This window comes from Mercenaria mercenaria, chromosome 2, assembly GCF_021730395.1.
Source record: "Mercenaria mercenaria strain notata chromosome 2, MADL_Memer_1, whole genome shotgun sequence".
NCBI lineage: Eukaryota > Metazoa > Mollusca > Bivalvia > Venerida > Veneridae > Mercenaria > Mercenaria mercenaria.
In genome coordinates this window covers 102,754,629-102,771,637 of record NC_069362.1, presented here as the reverse complement: position 1 = coordinate 102,771,637, position 17,009 = coordinate 102,754,629, and the positions used below count along the sequence as shown (strand labels likewise).

General features: G+C 34.7%; 1 protein-coding gene across 2 annotated transcripts in view; it reads left to right on the top strand.

Annotated features, from left to right (window-relative positions):
• The window catches only part of LOC123564749 (uncharacterized), a 43,949-nt gene extending 27,194 nt beyond the window's left edge, over positions 1–16,755 (top strand). Inside the window, exons 1-3 of one of the 2 annotated variants that reach the window (XR_008369980.1) lie at positions 4,382–4,426; positions 15,702–15,852; positions 16,588–16,755. Coding sequence is in view for 1 of the 2 variants with exons in the window: in XM_053537398.1 (XP_053393373.1) it covers positions 15,702–15,852; positions 16,588–16,681 (245 nt within the window). In the remaining variant the exon portion in view is untranslated. Of the gene's footprint in view, positions 1–4,381; positions 4,427–15,701; positions 15,853–16,587 lie in introns of those variants that run through there. The other variant, XM_053537398.1, reaches the window with a different exon arrangement.
• Positions 16,756–17,009: the final 254 nt, after the last annotated feature.

Genomic DNA, 17,009 nt, shown 5'->3' with positions numbered 1-17,009 from the left:
AGTTTTGCATAATATGAGCCGCGCCTTGAGAAAACCAACAAAGTAGCTTTGCGACCAGCGTGGCTCCTGACCAGCCTGCGCATCCGCGCGGTCTGATCAGGATATGTGTTGTTCACTAACTGTTTCTCCTACTGCAGTAGGTTATGAAAGCGAACAGCTTGGATCGTTCCTAGACTGTGCGGTCACAAATCCACTATGTTGATTTTCTCATGGCGCGGCTCAATTATATAGTGAATTTTTTTTACAGATATTATCAGATTACGAGTTTAAAAATCATATATTTACAGCTTTCTGTAATAGTTTAGTGATCAAGTCTGCTACATGTAAATAAGGCGTTAAAAGTGTTACATAGTGAAATTAAAAAAAAAATGTCGAAAATTATTTTATAATGTATATGAAGTATCTGCATTTAAAACGGAAAATTGATTTTCCACCCGATAATGTTCATGAAACATTTGCAATAATAATGATTGATTTAATAAAAACTAGAAATATATATCATGATAACAGATAAATTTTCCATGGATGCAAAATAAATATCATAAAAATATTTTTAAGTCAGTGCTTTAAACTCCAACAGAAGTACGTATGTTTTCATTTATTTATATAAACTAACTTTTTATGAAATTAGAAAAAAGCGATCCATCTATCCATTTTATTGGCCCCGAATTGCCACTAAATAAGACATACAACACTGATAAGCTTTACTCACTCTGTGTCGTGAGTAAATCAATTATTCACTTATTTCATGTTCCTAACTACAAAAACAACAAACACAAATATAAGATACAGGTCTTAGTATTTGACAGCATTCCAATGTACAAAAAAAATACGAATATATTTGTCTTGCAAATGTCAGACGGTACGATGTTGTGCGATGTGTTGATGATCGACCAGTAGAGTGGGGTAAATGTGGTTTATCTTTATCTTTGTACACCACTCACCCTGAAAAACATACTATCAAAATTTAAGGCAAACATACAATCAGATGTACATGAAATCTAAACTGTAAAATGTGCTTTCTATTAGGTCCGAATAAACCCAAGTAAAACTTAAACTATCTTATCTCGAAAAATTTAAAAGATTTTAAGATGGCAATTCTGGTCTCTCTCAGACTATATATGTTCAACCCTAACAGCCAATACTTTGCCTTTGAACCTCATTGAATCAAAAACACATCTTTTAACTCCTGAATTTACGAAAAGGCGTGGTTTCAGGAATTCTAGAATTCCTTGATTAAAGTTCTTTTCACTGATTTTTATGGAAAGAAGCGGCCCAAAATGCCGAACTAGGCCATTTGGGAACTACTAGCGTACCTGCGACTTTGAAATAAAGTAAATGTGACAAAGCTTTATGCACCAACTTGATAGGAGGCACTAGCCAATTATTGCAGTTTCCCCCGACTGTGTAAAAGCATCAACTGCCTGGGTTTTGAAAATCAATAAACTTGGAATGTATCTCTCATTTTCCTATTTCTGGAAAGTGGCAAATCTATCTACGTCGTGCGGACCCCACATTTTACAGAAATTGGAAAAATTCTACTGAAACTTCCCTCGTCTGTACAACTCAATTTGCTAATATCGTCGCAACTTGGTTGAGTTCCCTGGGTACCCACTGAATGCGCAAATCTATATTAAACTGAGAACATAAAAACTCAAAAATGTCTCGGGACCCCTTTCTGAAGCTCGAATTTAGTGCTACCTGACTGAACTATGTGTACACATGACTCGGAATCTGAGAACCACTTTACGGACTGATCTTTCAAAGTTTGTCCGTAGGCCCTTAAAGCTAATTTGACTGCGCGTAGTTCTCTGAAAGCTGAGCTTGTAGTTTTAATGAAAAACGCTATCCTTACAGCTTACCATATATGAGCCTGCTGCAACGTGGGACGCGTCTGAATAGACTATAGTCTTTGTAGGAGAGTAATCTTTAAGAACCTTTGTTTCTTTTCACTAAGTTATTGATCCCGAATTTAATCTCATCGATACATTGATGATTTACTGAAATCTTGTATCAAAAATCCCGGACTTTCTGTTTTCTATTCCATGTACAAATACCTGGTCTTAATCTTGTAAGTTTTCCCGATAACAGCGGACATCAAAATAATCTTTCCCGTGCACTGAGCAAGTTTTCTAGCGGAAACGAAGGCAAATCATTCAAAATGGCTTGCAAAGAAAAAATACATTCGTTTATTGCGTCTACCCAGGTATACTGATGTAAAAATTCTATACTATTCCAGTAAATACCTATCCACTCTCAACACTGTACGGGTAACCAAACGGATTTTTCCTGTTTATAACAAAACCAGCTTTCTGTAAACTTTTTTGTACAAAATGCGAATCTTTAAACTTGTATCATAATTCTTATTTGTACTCCAGCCATCATCTAAAAACATCACGATTTTAATTCCGTTATTTCTCCAGAATTTTACCATTTCTCTCATAAGTTTAGTAAAAGCAAAGGGGACAGAACTCAGGCCAAAAACTAAAACTGTGAACACGTAGTACTTTCCCTTTATTGAAAAACCTAAATAAGTTTGATGACTGGGGAAAATATCCAAATGATAGTAACCTTTGCTAAGGTCAAACTTGAAGCAAAAACAATCCTTATCAAAATACTCTTAACCTACTTACCAATCTTTGAAAGAGAAACTATCTTTCCAAATCCATTTGTTTACTATTCTGAGATCTAAAATAAGGCGTTTTTTGCCTTGTTTTTTAAGTGGGCTAACAATAGTTTGGGAAAAGACTGTGTTTTAAAAGCAGCCACTCTGTAAAAGTTCATGAACGGTTTCTTCTACAAAGGCGAAAGTTCTAAAGGGACCTGTTATTTTTTGAAAACTCGAATCTGGAAGTTCTAAAAAAGGAATTTTTTATCCATATCAATAATATCAATAATTTCTGGATTAGCGCCTATATGTTTCCAGTACGAAATATGTTCCCTGAGGCGACCCTTTACATTTGTAGAAGATTTCGGTTTTCTCTAAAATCATCCCAGATTGATTTTCATAAGAATCAAAAATACTGAAAATACTTATCATTTATAGTCTTTTTGGTGTGCTGGCTGGTTCTCCGGATGAGTATCTGCTGACGGTAGCGGGAAGCTCGGGTCCTGGATTGATCTTAGTGACATTCGTGACGGAAGTGGCCCCTAAAACCGCAGGAGAAGCAGATGGCCGCATTTTCTGGATGTTCCAGTACCACGTGAGGAACGAAAGGATGCAGACACGGTCAGGAAAAGGACTGCCCTGTCCTTGGTTGTTTTTAGGTTCCCCATGAAATCATACAAACGATTATTAATTGTAAGGGAAAAGGAACTGCAAGAACAGAAGTGGTTTTCTTTGTCTTAATTTTCTTGAGAGCCCCGGCCTCTGCCTGTTTAATGCGTTTTTCGTCATCACTATCTGAAACCCCAACAGCGGTCTTTCATATTCGGACACCGTAGTCCGCCCCAGGGGAAGTTTCAGTAAAGTAACTAACTTGTTCGGTGCTTCAGTTTAGAACCCCGTATCATCCAAAACTTCGCTAACTTGTTGTGGCAACAAATGTTATAATTTCTAACCACTTCTATTTCCCCTTTTGAATTTCAATGTTAAATTCGTACTGAATTCTGTTCGACTCTTTTTTTAATTGAACTGCTGTTTTTCCTTTCAGGGTTTCGAGAAACTAAAGTTTTTTTAAAGTCTTTTAACTGGCGTCTAAATACGTTTTAAAAAGCGAAAATGCTTCTATTGCTGAATCCCCTGGGGACTTACTTGAATTGTTTCCATCGTTGTTAGAGGGCGCAGAAAGGCTTCTATCTCCTCCTCCAATATGGCTGTCTTCTTCCACTGAAAACGTGCACACGTTGTCGAGAAAAATGCCAATCTAATCTAGTACATATATGTATAATCTTGTTGTCACTATGCCCGTTAGACCTCGAATAGCGTAAATCCCGTGCGGAGCGGCTTTAATATCAAGCCGCAATCAATCGAGGCGTAAACGTTCTATATTTAGGAACGTTTCCTAATAAGGAAACTAGATAAAAAAAGTAACATGTAACTGAAACGAAAATAAATAAATTTAGTCTGGTTACTTCTTTTACTTTTTTATATTTGTCTTCATTTTTTCACTTTCACTCCGTGATGTGAATGCTATCACATGTCTTTTGAAAAACAAGGTGCATACTTTTATTAGTTATTAGAAAACCCTTATGAGATACATGCTAATGTGCTGAATATACACTATGTATCCTAAATAATTACTGAATCAACAGTAACTGTAACGATATGCATGTGCCCACTTATACTAGTAGATATAATCATATTTCAGGAATAACCAATGGAAAGAAGCTCGCTATGTTTCTGCTTGCTGTACTACCATTTACACTGGGAGCCAGAATTGATGAAAAAAAAGATTCATAGAATCGCTTCTTGGTGGATATGACAGTAAGACAATGCTTTCGCTGCTTGAAACTGTATTTTGTTACAGTATGATATTCCATCATTCAATAAAGAAGACCGGTATTGTAAACGTTCTAATTCATTATGTTTTGTTTTATAAATTCTCAGTTATTTGCAGTTCATATATATTGAACATAAATAATGTATTTTATAAAAACACCTTTGGGTTTAAAATGGCCATTTATATAAAAATTACTTATTAAAAGCAACTACACGAATGTATAATGTCAGAATTCGTAAAGTACACATTTAGAACACGGGTTGGAAAGGATTTTTTTGCCTCTTTCTGAAATTCGGCCTTCGCTTGATCCAAATTTTTTGGAAAATTTTTATTGAAAGCTATTTCCTTTTTTCAAAATTTTTGCATTTGGGGGCAAATCATATGACGAATAAAAAAAAATTTTCACTGCATAAAATGGGAAATATGAACAAACAGAACTTTTGCAAAAAATGTGTTACTAATATACTGGGGAAATATAAAACTTTTACGGGAAACAGAAACCACTTATAAAAAACTTTTTTTGTTGCAAACACAATTTCACTTGTCAAAATTTTGACATAGGGGGCCTTTATTTTATCTTGTGAAAAGCGGGTTTTGCATCATTTTTTTTGTAAATTTTTGAGTTATTGAGGTAAATGTCAGATTTCACGCATGAATCCTCCTTTTTTTTTTTGTTTTTCAAAACTTAAAATTTTCCAGAATTTTTTAAAATTTCGTTCAGTAATAAAAAAGGATATTTTATAAACTTCGAATTTTTATGTTTTTACCCCAAAACCACTAAAGGCCTAAAATTTGTCATTTAATTCGCGAAAAAGTAGTTAGTTTCCCGGCTATTCGTAAACCCCTGAAAAGCAATGTCGGGTCCGGGGTTTAGCCTAAACCCCTATAAAATTTTAGTTTTTTGGCGGGCTTATCCTTAAATAGAGATGTATGCCTTGCGCACCCCACCTTCCGACTTTATAACAAATTTTTGCTGTTTATTTTCTGTAAAATTTTTATGCTCGATCGAGGTAAAAAATTTTTTTTTTTGATTTTTGTATATTTTTGCATTACGATTTTTTTTTGGTAAATTTTTTTTCTTCTACAAATTCTGTAAATTTTATTTTTCGGCATGTGATTTTGGGGGGTGCGGTTTTTAGGATGATTTATTAATTTTTCAGATTTGTAAATTTTTAAAAAAGAGGAGTCTAAAAGTTTGTTTTAAAATGTAAAATTATATAAAAATTTTGTATGTGTTTAATTGAAAAGCCTGTTTCAAAACTTATGTCAAACATTTTTGTTAAATTATGGAACGCCATTACGCATTGTATGGTTAGAAAAATTATATGGAAATCTATGCCATGTTTGTAATTATTTTTGTAATTTGTAATTGGCCCCGTTATAAAAATCAAATTTAAAATGCCTTTGGGGAGTGTATGGCATTAGATTTTATATGGATGCCAACTCTCAATAACGTTTGATTTTTTTTAATTTTTGTTTTTTTGTAGTTGTAAAAATGGCTGCATTTATCTTTCCTTACATAAGTTTCATATAACTTTTCATATTTTTCTCATACTTTAACTTTAGTCTTTTAAGTAAGTTTTTTTGTAAAATGGAGAATAATGAGTTTTTTTAATCATGTGCGTCAAACTTAGTAGCACATATATTTTGTATAGAGCAGTATTATTTATGGGACCTCGGAGGGGGGTTACCCAAAGGAGCGTTTATGCCCTGACTATTTGTTTGCTTGGGTTTAAAAATTGTTATATATTTTAGCTTTTCCCGCAGACGTTTTTCCCGGTGATGTCAAACCCCGGGAAAGTAAAATGCCCGAGGTTCACTTGTCTTCACTCGCCTGGATTGATTTTCCCCAGCGCGAGCTTTCCCCCTTGGGTGGGCGAAAACCCGCAAAGACGATGATTTTTTTTTATCCTCTGAAGTCGTCAGGGATGAAATCACCTCCCCAGGGGGAGCCAACAGGAATCAAGTATTCACGGTTTAAAGGGACTGATTTAGAAGCTATGTTTTGTTTGTGCTACTTAAATTTCAAAATTTACTTAAAAGACCTGTGTCACGTCAGTTTTAGAAGGACTATAAGAATTTTTGTATCTAGAGATACTGAACTTTTTTTTTTTTTTTTTTTAAAATCAGTTGTTTTTTTTTTTTTTTCATTTATTCATTGTTAAAAATCATTTTTTTAAAATAAATTTGAAAAATTTTTAAAGGTGTTGATTTGTTTGTTGGTTACTGTCCCCGGTACGCCTTTTCCTGTCACAAGGGTGTCAAGGGGTTGGTGACCAGACACGACTATTCAAACATTTTAAAACACCTTTTAATGCAGAAATAATTTGTAAAGATTTCTTTTGTTTTTTTTATTGTTACACATATATAGTTTTTTTCTTTTTTCAATGACGTTTTACTCAGACAAGAAAAGACAGATCCTTGGGCTTCATAACCAGCTTTTGTGGTCCGAGAAGACATTTGTTTACAAATTTGGATTGGGGTGGTTCGTTCCTTTTATTTTTTTTTTTGGGGTTTATTTTGGGTCACCTAGATTAAGCAACCATATATCTGTGCTGGAGTGACCGCCCTTGACAGGAAGTTATCCTACTCACTATAATTGTGCGTCGCCCTACTTCTCCCGGTATCCTATTTTGTATTAGTGTATGTATAATACTATCGATTTTACTTTGTGGTTGAGAAAGTTTGTTTATTTGATATTTTTTACCTACTTTAATTTTTTAGTGCTACCGTTGGGGTATACCTATACTTGTTTTGGGAAAAACACTTTGATTTTTTTTTGTTTTATTTTTTACACTAAAGTTTAACACTAGTTACAGTTGATTGTTTTGATAAGGCTAGGGTTTTTTTTGCAGCTCCTGTCACTGTACTTAGTTGATTGTTGCCTATGGACCTTGATTGCAATGTCTTTTCGCAACTTAGGTTTATTTTTTTATGGGACGTTTTGTGTGTATATACGAGGATAGACTTTGTTTTGGCTTCAGTGGAAACTTTTGGAGCCTTAGTGAAAAACTAGTGTGTCTGTATTCCCTCCGATTTTTTAAACTTGTGCCCCTCAGGTTGTTAAGTAGCGTTTACTGTAGGTTTATGGTTTTAAACGTGTGAATATACTAGTGTAGTAGAGTTAACAAAAGGTAGGAAAGGGAGTTGGTTTATAAAGGAGGATTACGAATTTTGTTAAGGGAAAGAGCAGGCAGGGAACGTGGGGAAAAGAATATGTTTAGGGGCAAAAAGATAGATAGAACAGAGAAGGAAAAGGGTTAGGTTAAAAGCTAGATTGCGAAAGAAAAGATGAAATGAAAAAAAAAGTAGTTTAGAACAGAGAGATTAAGAAAAAGAAAAAAATAGATTAGAAGAGTGGGGAAAGATTGGTTAAGTTGGTTTTGCAGAAGGAAAAGATAGAATTGAACGACGTGCAGTTGAGGCTAGAAGGAAAAATTTTGGTTTTGAACGTAAGTTGAACTAGAAAGTTAAAAAAAGGAAAAGGAGAAGTTAATTTTGCTGGGGAATTTTTAGAAAAACAAAAAAGGGAGGAAGCAAAAGTAAAAATTAGAAACAGAGCAAAATTTTTAAAGACAGACTTAGAAAAATGGTAGGAAAAGGAAAAGGGGTTAAGTGTTCCCCTTTGATGAAAATTGTTCCATGGATGCTATTAAATGTGTAGAAACTCCCTGTTGCGCAGGATGGGTTAAAAAAGGGATATGGTCATTTAAAATTCCCTTTCCTTTAAAGGGTACGGCAAAGAGGTTTTGATAGGTTTCCTTTTGGAAATAGGAAGGATTATGAAAAATAAAGCCGCTTTGCTACGTCAGTTCAAAACTCACTGACGATGGCTTTAAGAAAAATTTTAAAAACTGAGAGGCCTGTGATAATGAACCTTTTGATTTTTACCCAAATAAGTAATATTTAGATGGTTGGCTTAGATGAGTAAGGTAGAAAAAACGTACGAAGGATTGTTATTTTTTATTTAGGGACCAATTTTTAATTCGTAATAGAGAACTATCCAAATTTGGTAGTAAGAATTTTTAAAACTAAGGATGTAGCAAAAATTGCAGATTTTTTTTGCAAAGACTCGTGGAGGCCCCGTTGTCTTAAATGAACCAAAAAGGACCGGAGCTATAAACCATATAAAAACCCCAAGAAGTATCCTATTAGTGAAAGGGGAGGCATAGTAATAAAAGGGTGTAGCATGTTGCTAATGAGGAAAAGGGGTTTAAAACCCTTTGGTGTACAAATTTTTTAAAAGTGTGGTCGAAAGGGCATAGTTCATTTACGGGATGGAAGTACGGGGGGAACGTGAACAGCAGCGATTTTAAAGTGGCAGGAACGGGAAAGTAAAAAAGGGGGAAAAAATAAAATAGTAAGGAAAATAGAAATAGGGGTGGGGCCCGGGGACCGATCTAGGAGTAGAGGTGAGGAAGAAAGGATGAAAAATAGGGTAAGTCAAGTAGGTCAGAGAGGGAAATACATTATAGAACTAAGTGATGTTGAGGAGTTTGGTATCTTAGTGAATCATGCCCACAAAACCCGGTATTTTATGGTAGGGTTTTAAACGCTATGCGGGGTGGTTTTAATTGTGATATGAAAAGGAATTGAGAAGCAATCAGTTTTTTAAAAAAACCCCCTAGAGAAGTCAAAGGGAGTGAAAATAGGAAAATTAGCTAGAAAAGATATTGATTGTCCGATTTCAAGGGAAGTAGAGGGGGTTTGGTTGTAGATAAACCTACCAATGATGTTATAATTGGTAATTTTGGGGAGCTGTAGAACCTCATTTAGTAGTTAGCGCCCGCATTGAATAGGGGGGCCACCCAAAAATTTAAAAGCAAATAAAGCTTTAAAAATTTCCTCTAGATTTTAGATTTCTGAGAGGAAATTTTTAAAAAGCAACAGAAAAAAGCATTTAGATTTTTAGAAAGAAAGGGTGAGGAAGGTACGATTTGCAGTGTAGAGGGAAGGTTTTTGTTAGGTTTGAGATAAGGAAAAGATTGTTATTAGGGGTATACCGCCCAGAATTTAGACAAAGTAGCAGTTGATTGTACCTAAAGTCTTGAGAAAAATGTGATGAAAATTGCCATGATTCTTTTTGTCGGGCCCTTTTGGGTTAAGGAAAAAAGTGTGGGTATTAGGCGAAATTTTTTTTTGGGCCCGGATATGGCAGAGGTTGAAGGTACTGTCAGTCTTAGATTTGTCAAAGTACTATGCTAAGGGTGGGGTAAGTAAAGTTCCGTTAGGAAAAATGCCTTTTTTGTACTCCGTTTAAGAGAGTTTTCCGTCGATACGTTTGGGCCCTGAACCATGCTGTAGGAAAAAAAAAGGCATTTGTATGGTAGTTATGCTCTAGATATCCGAAAACATGCACACCAGTATTTAAACTGGAGAGTGCAAAGGTTTAAAATGTACGTAGATTGGAGTGCCAAGGAAAAGCTTACGATTTTGGTCGCAGTTTTACGTCAGACCTTATGGAGAAGTTAGTAGGATTGTCTTAAGGCCCGTTTAACTAAAAAACCGTATCACCCTAGTGTAAGGTTTAGTAAAAAGTTTAACGGGAGTTTGAAAAAATGTTGAAGCGTATGTGGTGAAGACCCGAGATTGGGGTGGTATTTAATCTATGTTGTTTGCTTACCTGAAGTTCCGCAAAAAAGTTTGGGATTTTTTCCCTTTGAGTTTCTTTTATGGTAGAACAATCGTGGACCCATAAAGTGCTAAAGAGTATGGGTGGTAAACGGAATGATTTTGGGGGGTTAAAACCCCTTACCAGTTGTTATGGTTTGCAAAAAGTTGGAAGATACGTTAAGATAGCCAGCAAATTAGCAAAAAGTAGTGCAATCAAGAAGTATTACAATAGGAGGCTAGAGATAGGGGTTTAAGGCAGGTAAAGGTACTTGTATGTTACCTAGAAACATTTAAAATTTTTTTTTTACATTTGGAAGGGTCCTTACGTAGTATAGAGGTAGTAAAAAGACTAAAATTTCAGGATAATGTAGCGGGAAAATTTAAACGTTTCAGAAACATGCTGAAAAAAAGTACGGAAAGAAGGATGATAGTAAGTCTAACCAGATAAGGGATTTTTAATAAGGTTGGAGCAGCTTTTGTGAGGGGATCAAGAGATTTGACAGATTAGATCCGAATGAAGTGTGATAGTTTTCGAGAAGTAGAAAAGGTTATTTTGGGGGCCATAAAGCAGGGTACAGAAACTACAAAGGTTTTGAGTAAAACGAGTTAACAGTAAATGTAAGCGGAAGTAGAGTTTTTTAGAAATTTCCAAAGGTTTGGGGCAGATTTTTTTGTATGTGTTTTTTATTGATTTTTTTAAGTTTTTCTCAAAATTTGGCGCTTTGCAATTCCCCTCACGTTTACGAAAAAAGGGGCACCAAAACTTTGAGTGGGGGGTGAAGTCAAGAAAAGGGTTTCCAGACTTTTAAGGGTGCTTTGGGTCCCCCATTTTTGAAATTCCAATTTAGATCAGACTTTTTTTTGAGAGTAGTGCTTCAATTTAGGTTTGGCTCTTTTTGCTTCGGAAAATATGGAGAGAAATTACCTTAGCGTTTGTAGTAGAAAATTCTACCCAGGGAGCAAAGACTCGTGAAGAGAAGGATGTTTTTGGGTAATATGGGCAGTAGCTAAGTTTCACCGGTATTTTTTCGGTAAAGCTTTTTTTTAAGACAATATCAGCCCCTCACTTATTTTAATAAAGCGAAAATTAGAAATTTCCCGGTGTGGGTGGGCTTGGCATTGCCCAATGGATCAGTATCAGAGCAATTCCTGGTAGGAAAAGTGGCGCAATTTTTTGGTAGAGTGTAGACAATGGCTATTTTATGGTGTACAATGTGACAGTGTCTTTTTTGTGTGTTTGTTTGTTAATCAGTATGTCATTTTGTTTTTTAGAAAATTAAAATTTTCTTTTTTAAGGGGGGACGTGTGCACAAATTGGGAAAACGGGGGCCTTTTTTATCTGTAGTGTAAATGAGGATTGCTCTCTTTTGAATTTTTGAGTTATTGAGTAAAATTTGTTTCACGCATGAAATACCCCCTTTATTTTTTCTGTTTTCAAACTTAAATTCCATGTAAATTTTTTAAATTCTGTTCATTTAAAAAGAAAGTTTAATTTTAAAACTTCAGTAATTTTTGTTTTTTTATCCCCAAAACACTAAATGGGCCTCAAATTGTCAATTTAATTCGCGCCAAAAAGTTAATTCCCCCGGGTATATCGTGAATCCCCTTTAAAATGACAAAAGTCGGGGTCCCCGGCTTGCTGAACCCATGAAAATTTTGCATTTTGGGGGGACCTTTCCCTTTTAAAAGACTGGACTAGTATGCCTTGGGGCCAAAAACTTCCGACTTTATGACGAAATTTTGTTGAATTATTTTTTGCTAAAAATTTTTGCCGATCGAGGTAAGAAAATTTTTTGTTAGATTTTTTTTATATTTTTGCATTTCATTTTTATTTTGGGAAAATTTTTTTTCTTTACGAAAACTGTAACATTACTTTTTGGCATTTTTGATTTTTGTAGTTTCGGTATGTTTAGGATATTTTTTAAATTTTTTTGACTTTTAAATTTTTTGAAAGAGGAGTCTAATGTTTCGTTTTATAAGATGTAAAATTTTTTCTGAAATTTGTATCGTGAAATTGAAAGCCTGTTTCAAAAAACTTTTTTGCAAACTTTTTTTTAATTTTGGAACGCCTTACTGCATTGATGGTTATTTTTAAAAATATGGCAAGTTAGTGCCATTTTTTTTAAATATTTTTGTAATTTTTAATTGTGGCCCCTTATAGAATTAATTAATGTCCGTTTTAGTGTATGGATTAGATTTTATGGAGCCAACTCTCATTAACGTTTTATTTTCATTGAATTTGTTAATTTGTATTGAAAAAATGGGTGCAGTTTATCATTTTCCATTAATTTTGTTTTATATACTTTTCTATTTTTTTTTACTTTAAAATTTAGTCTTTAATTAAATAATTTTTGTAAAATGGAAGAAAAAGTGACGTATTTTTTAAACATGTGACGTCTGAACTTAGGCAATATATTTTTAAGGCACGTATTATTTGGGAGTACGGAGGGATGGGTACCCAAAGGAGCAGTTTTAGCCCTGACGATTTGTTTTTCTATGGGCTTACCATATGTTTTTTTTATTTTTGCTTCTTCCGCCCCGACGATTTTTTTGGTGATTCTAACCCGGAAGTACAAGCCCGAGGTTCATTGTCTTCACTCGCCTAGTGATTTCCCCGCGGGTTTGCCCCCTGGTTGTGCCGAAACCCCAAAGCGATGATTTTTTTTACCTCTGAAGTCGTCAGGGTGCAATCACCCACCCCATAGGGGCCAACCGGGAAAAACGTATTCACGGTTTTTAAAGGGACTGAATTTGAACTATGTTTTGTTTGTGCACTTAAAGTTCACAAATTTCATTAAAGACCTGTGTCACGTCAGTTAGAAAGGGTTAAAACTTTTTTTCAGAAATAATGAATTTTTTTTTTTTTCTTATAATCAGTTTTTTTTTTTCATATCTATTTATTTTAATATCATCTTTTTTAAATTAAATTTGTAAATATTGTAAAGGGTGTTGATTTGTTTGTGGGTTCTTTGCCCGGGACGGCCTTTTTTTCACACATCGTTCTTATATTAAAAAGAACTTTTTTTAAAAAAGCATTAGTTTTTGGAGGCTAGTACAAAGATCACGTATGGTTCAACGAGAAAACATCTGGTTTTCAGAGGGTTTGGGTTCATGTGAAGCCCGGTTATTATTGACAACAACCGTAGAATTTTTTTCTTGGGATTTTTTAAAATTGAATGTTGGGGTTTTAAAACTATAGCAAAAACTTTTTGACACTTAAAACTTTACTTAAAAAACTGAAACGATTAAAGGGGCTCGGAAAAACGAAAAAAAAAGGGCATTAAAAAATAAAAGTGACGACAGCTCTAAAAGTACTTAGTATCTAAATTTAAAAATATCCAATATTTACAAAATTCATTTAATTATCAATTTAATTTCAAAAATTTCATTTTGTAATGTAAACCCCTATTCATTTACATCAGATTTTTTAAGTTTCCACAGAAATGAATTGAATTGTTTCACATCTAAAGCATTAATTATTATTTCCTCTTTTTTTTCAAAAACAATCCGTCATTACCATTAACATTTCCACAAATCTCCCTTGTTTTGTACCAATAAAAATGTGTACCTCGTTGAATTTCCCTGTCTTCTATTAACTTAATCTACAGAAGTCAGTTTTATTTTTGTGCTGATATTTTGCACATCCGTCAACTTTCTTCCGATGTATGCTCTACTTGTTTCCATCGTGGTAGTGCTATTAATACGAGGCCCTCGTATACACATATTTGAAGTTATTTCAGAACTATTTGAATATCGTGTATACACCGCACCAACTCCAGATGCACTGTGTTCTACAGCGGTCAGCCACAAATGACAATGTATAAACTGGCGTTACACAAGTAACAATTATTTTTGTATTATATATTATAAACAAATACATGTATTTCTCATTTTTCCTTTTATTTATTCAGTAAATGTCTTTTAAATAATTTTAACCAAATACTACCTATTTAAACAGGATAGCATCGTAAAGTCACAATGATTTTTCTGGATAAAAGTAAATAGATTGATGTGATGAAATGTATTGACTTCTTTTATAGTGTCTTCTTTAAATAATCGTAATCGCAGTTTTCAGCAAATCTGCATATATATTCAACAGACTGTTACATATGAAGGTTACGAGCAAATAAACATATTGTATGTACTAACTATAAAAAGAGAGTGCGGGAGGATGTGGGTTCGATCACTGGCCGCGTCATACCAAAGACGTAAAAATAGTACTGACTCGTGGCTTCCTCGCTTGGCGCTCAGCATTAAAAGGATAGTAGTAGGACTGGTCAGCCTGGTGTCAGTATAATGTGACTGGGTGGGGTATCATGTCCCGTATTCCAGTAATGTACGTTGTACTATCAAGTAGACACCGTCGTTTATATCACTGAACAATTGTTGAAAAGACGTTAAACCCGAACACACACACATGCTATGAAAAGAACATAGGAAATGTTTTGATAAATATTTTCAAACTCCACTGCAATACACTGGACAGTACCTTATTTGGGCATTTAATACCTGTCGAACGGTGTTGGACATTTAAATCATGTAACAAAAAAGTTGGTCTTTTAAATCACTCGTAGAAAAAGCTGCGTTATAAAATGGAAAGAATGTATTCAACTTTTTATTTGCATTTCGATTTTTTAGATTGAGACGATTCAGGTATTTGAAATGTTTTGGAATATCGGAATTCCTTGATAAAATTGCTTTAAAGGTAAATGCCACAGTTGCCTATATGTATATAGGGAAAATTTTTCCTACGGGCAGAAATTCTTTAAACTTTGTGTAACTCCGTAATTAGCGCTAAAATCTCAAGAAGAATACCAAGTGTGCAAGGTCGCATCATGATGAAGACTCATGCAAGGTTTCATGAATTTACATCGAATACTCTTTAGCTAGGTACGTCATTTGATAAAACGAGCTTTTTCGACTATTCCAGGGGCCTTAACTTTGAAATAAATAGGGATGGAGTCAGACGAAAAATACGACGTGCGCAAGCTCATATCATGATAAAGACTCATGCAAGGTTTCATCAAGTAATATCACATACTTTTGAGCTAGACGCGTCACAAGATGTGCATTTTGGCTATTTCATGGGCCATACCTCTGGAAAAAGTGGAGGGGGTGGGGGCGGAGCCAGACGAAAAGTAGGATATGCGCAAGTTCATATCATGATATACTCTTGCAAGGTTTCATCAATTTATATCAAATACTTTTTAGGTAGGCGCGTCACAAACATTTTTCGGACGAACGCACGGAGGCAAGGACGGATGCACGGACAAGACCACATCTATATGCCACCCCTTATAGTTGGGGCACGAAAGTTACAACCCAAATAAAAATACAACACATGATTTATCTCCGAGTGTGACTTGACCTTGAGCTAGAGGTCCGAGTCTTACATGAGACAAATTTGTGACCTCTCCGCGTGACCTTGACCTTTCAGACTGAGAACTGGGTCTTGCACGTAATAAGTGGTCTTATTATTATGAGGAATATTGATGCCAAGTGATTCTGAAATCCTTTGATAAATGGCAGAATATGGACCAGACACGAAACAGACCCAGTAAAATCGACCATAAGTGGCCTTGACCCTTGGACTAGGGTAGTATCTTGCCATGAACACATTATTATGGGGAATTAAATATTTTTCAGTCCTAGATTTAGCCAAACAGTTGCTCAGTCAGTTTGGATGTGATGAAACTGAGGCACAGTGTGAAACCGCACTTTGCCCGCAACTTTTAAACCCTATTGACCACAGCAACCAACTTATTACCGGTCTCGTCTGCAGTGGTGTTTGTAAAGAGTAAGTTCTCATAAAACATGAATAAAAATTTAAAGTACCTAATCACAGCAAATTTCAGTCAGTTTGGATATGATCGAACTGAGGCAACCTGTGCAAGCTTACTTTGCCCGCAACCTTAAGACCCTATTGACCACCATAACCAACATTAAACCAGTGTCACCTACTCTGATGTTTGTAAAGTCTAAGTTCTCATAAAAAAAACGTGGATTATATTTTTAAGACATCATATGTGAAGCTCATTTATTACCTCCGCTCATGTGAGTAGTTATTTTTGGAGTCTATACATCCTAGACCTTTCTTCTCCTAATACAAATGTAAATACCAAGTAGAAAAAGCTTACTAGAAAACGGTTCTAGAACTTAAAAACCAAAATAACAGATTTAAACGTCTTAATTTCAGTTTAAATAATTTTTAATATGTTGCAAGCACATTCTGTCAAAGTAGTGATTTAATTTGTTTTACCTCCAAGTGTTTCTTTTTAACAGCACTATTCGTGTAAAAAAGCGCATAGGGGCGATATTTTCTTTTGCAATTTTGTTATATTTTTTTTCGGAAAATCGTTATGCATAATTAAATGTAATAAAGAAAAGTATTAGCTGCTCTCTCACTTTTACATTAACTGTGGCTATGTTGTGAATTAGAAAGCTTTTCTTAAGTTATTCCATTTCCTTTTATTTCGGACAATTGCTTAAAAATAAAACAAAATAATAACGCCATTTTTGTATCTTATTTCAGAGCTCAGGTGCTTGCCAAGAATTTTGGAACTGGATCGTCGACTGGGGTAGATCCTTGTACTGGTGGTGGCCTCACAGGTGTTCTTGGTGGATAAAAAGGATATGCTCTGCAATGCTTCATTAAATTCAGTATTAACCTAAGCAGCTGAAATAAAGATTTCAAAATATCTTCACGTTTTGCCTTTTAAAGTAAGATAGGGTTCTATATTGACACGGTATTTCACTAACAGTTCTTTTTAAAAACATTTTTTCAAGTAATTGACAGTTCTTAAGAAGCGTGTTTCCACTGACTGTATCAAAAGTCATTAAGACCAAAGCGGAGCTCTGCCCTGATTCTGAGTCCGTAAAGTAGAACTAAGTACTAGTATTATATCGCATAAAGATCTCATCTTGTGATATTCACAAAAAGTAATGCTGCCTTCG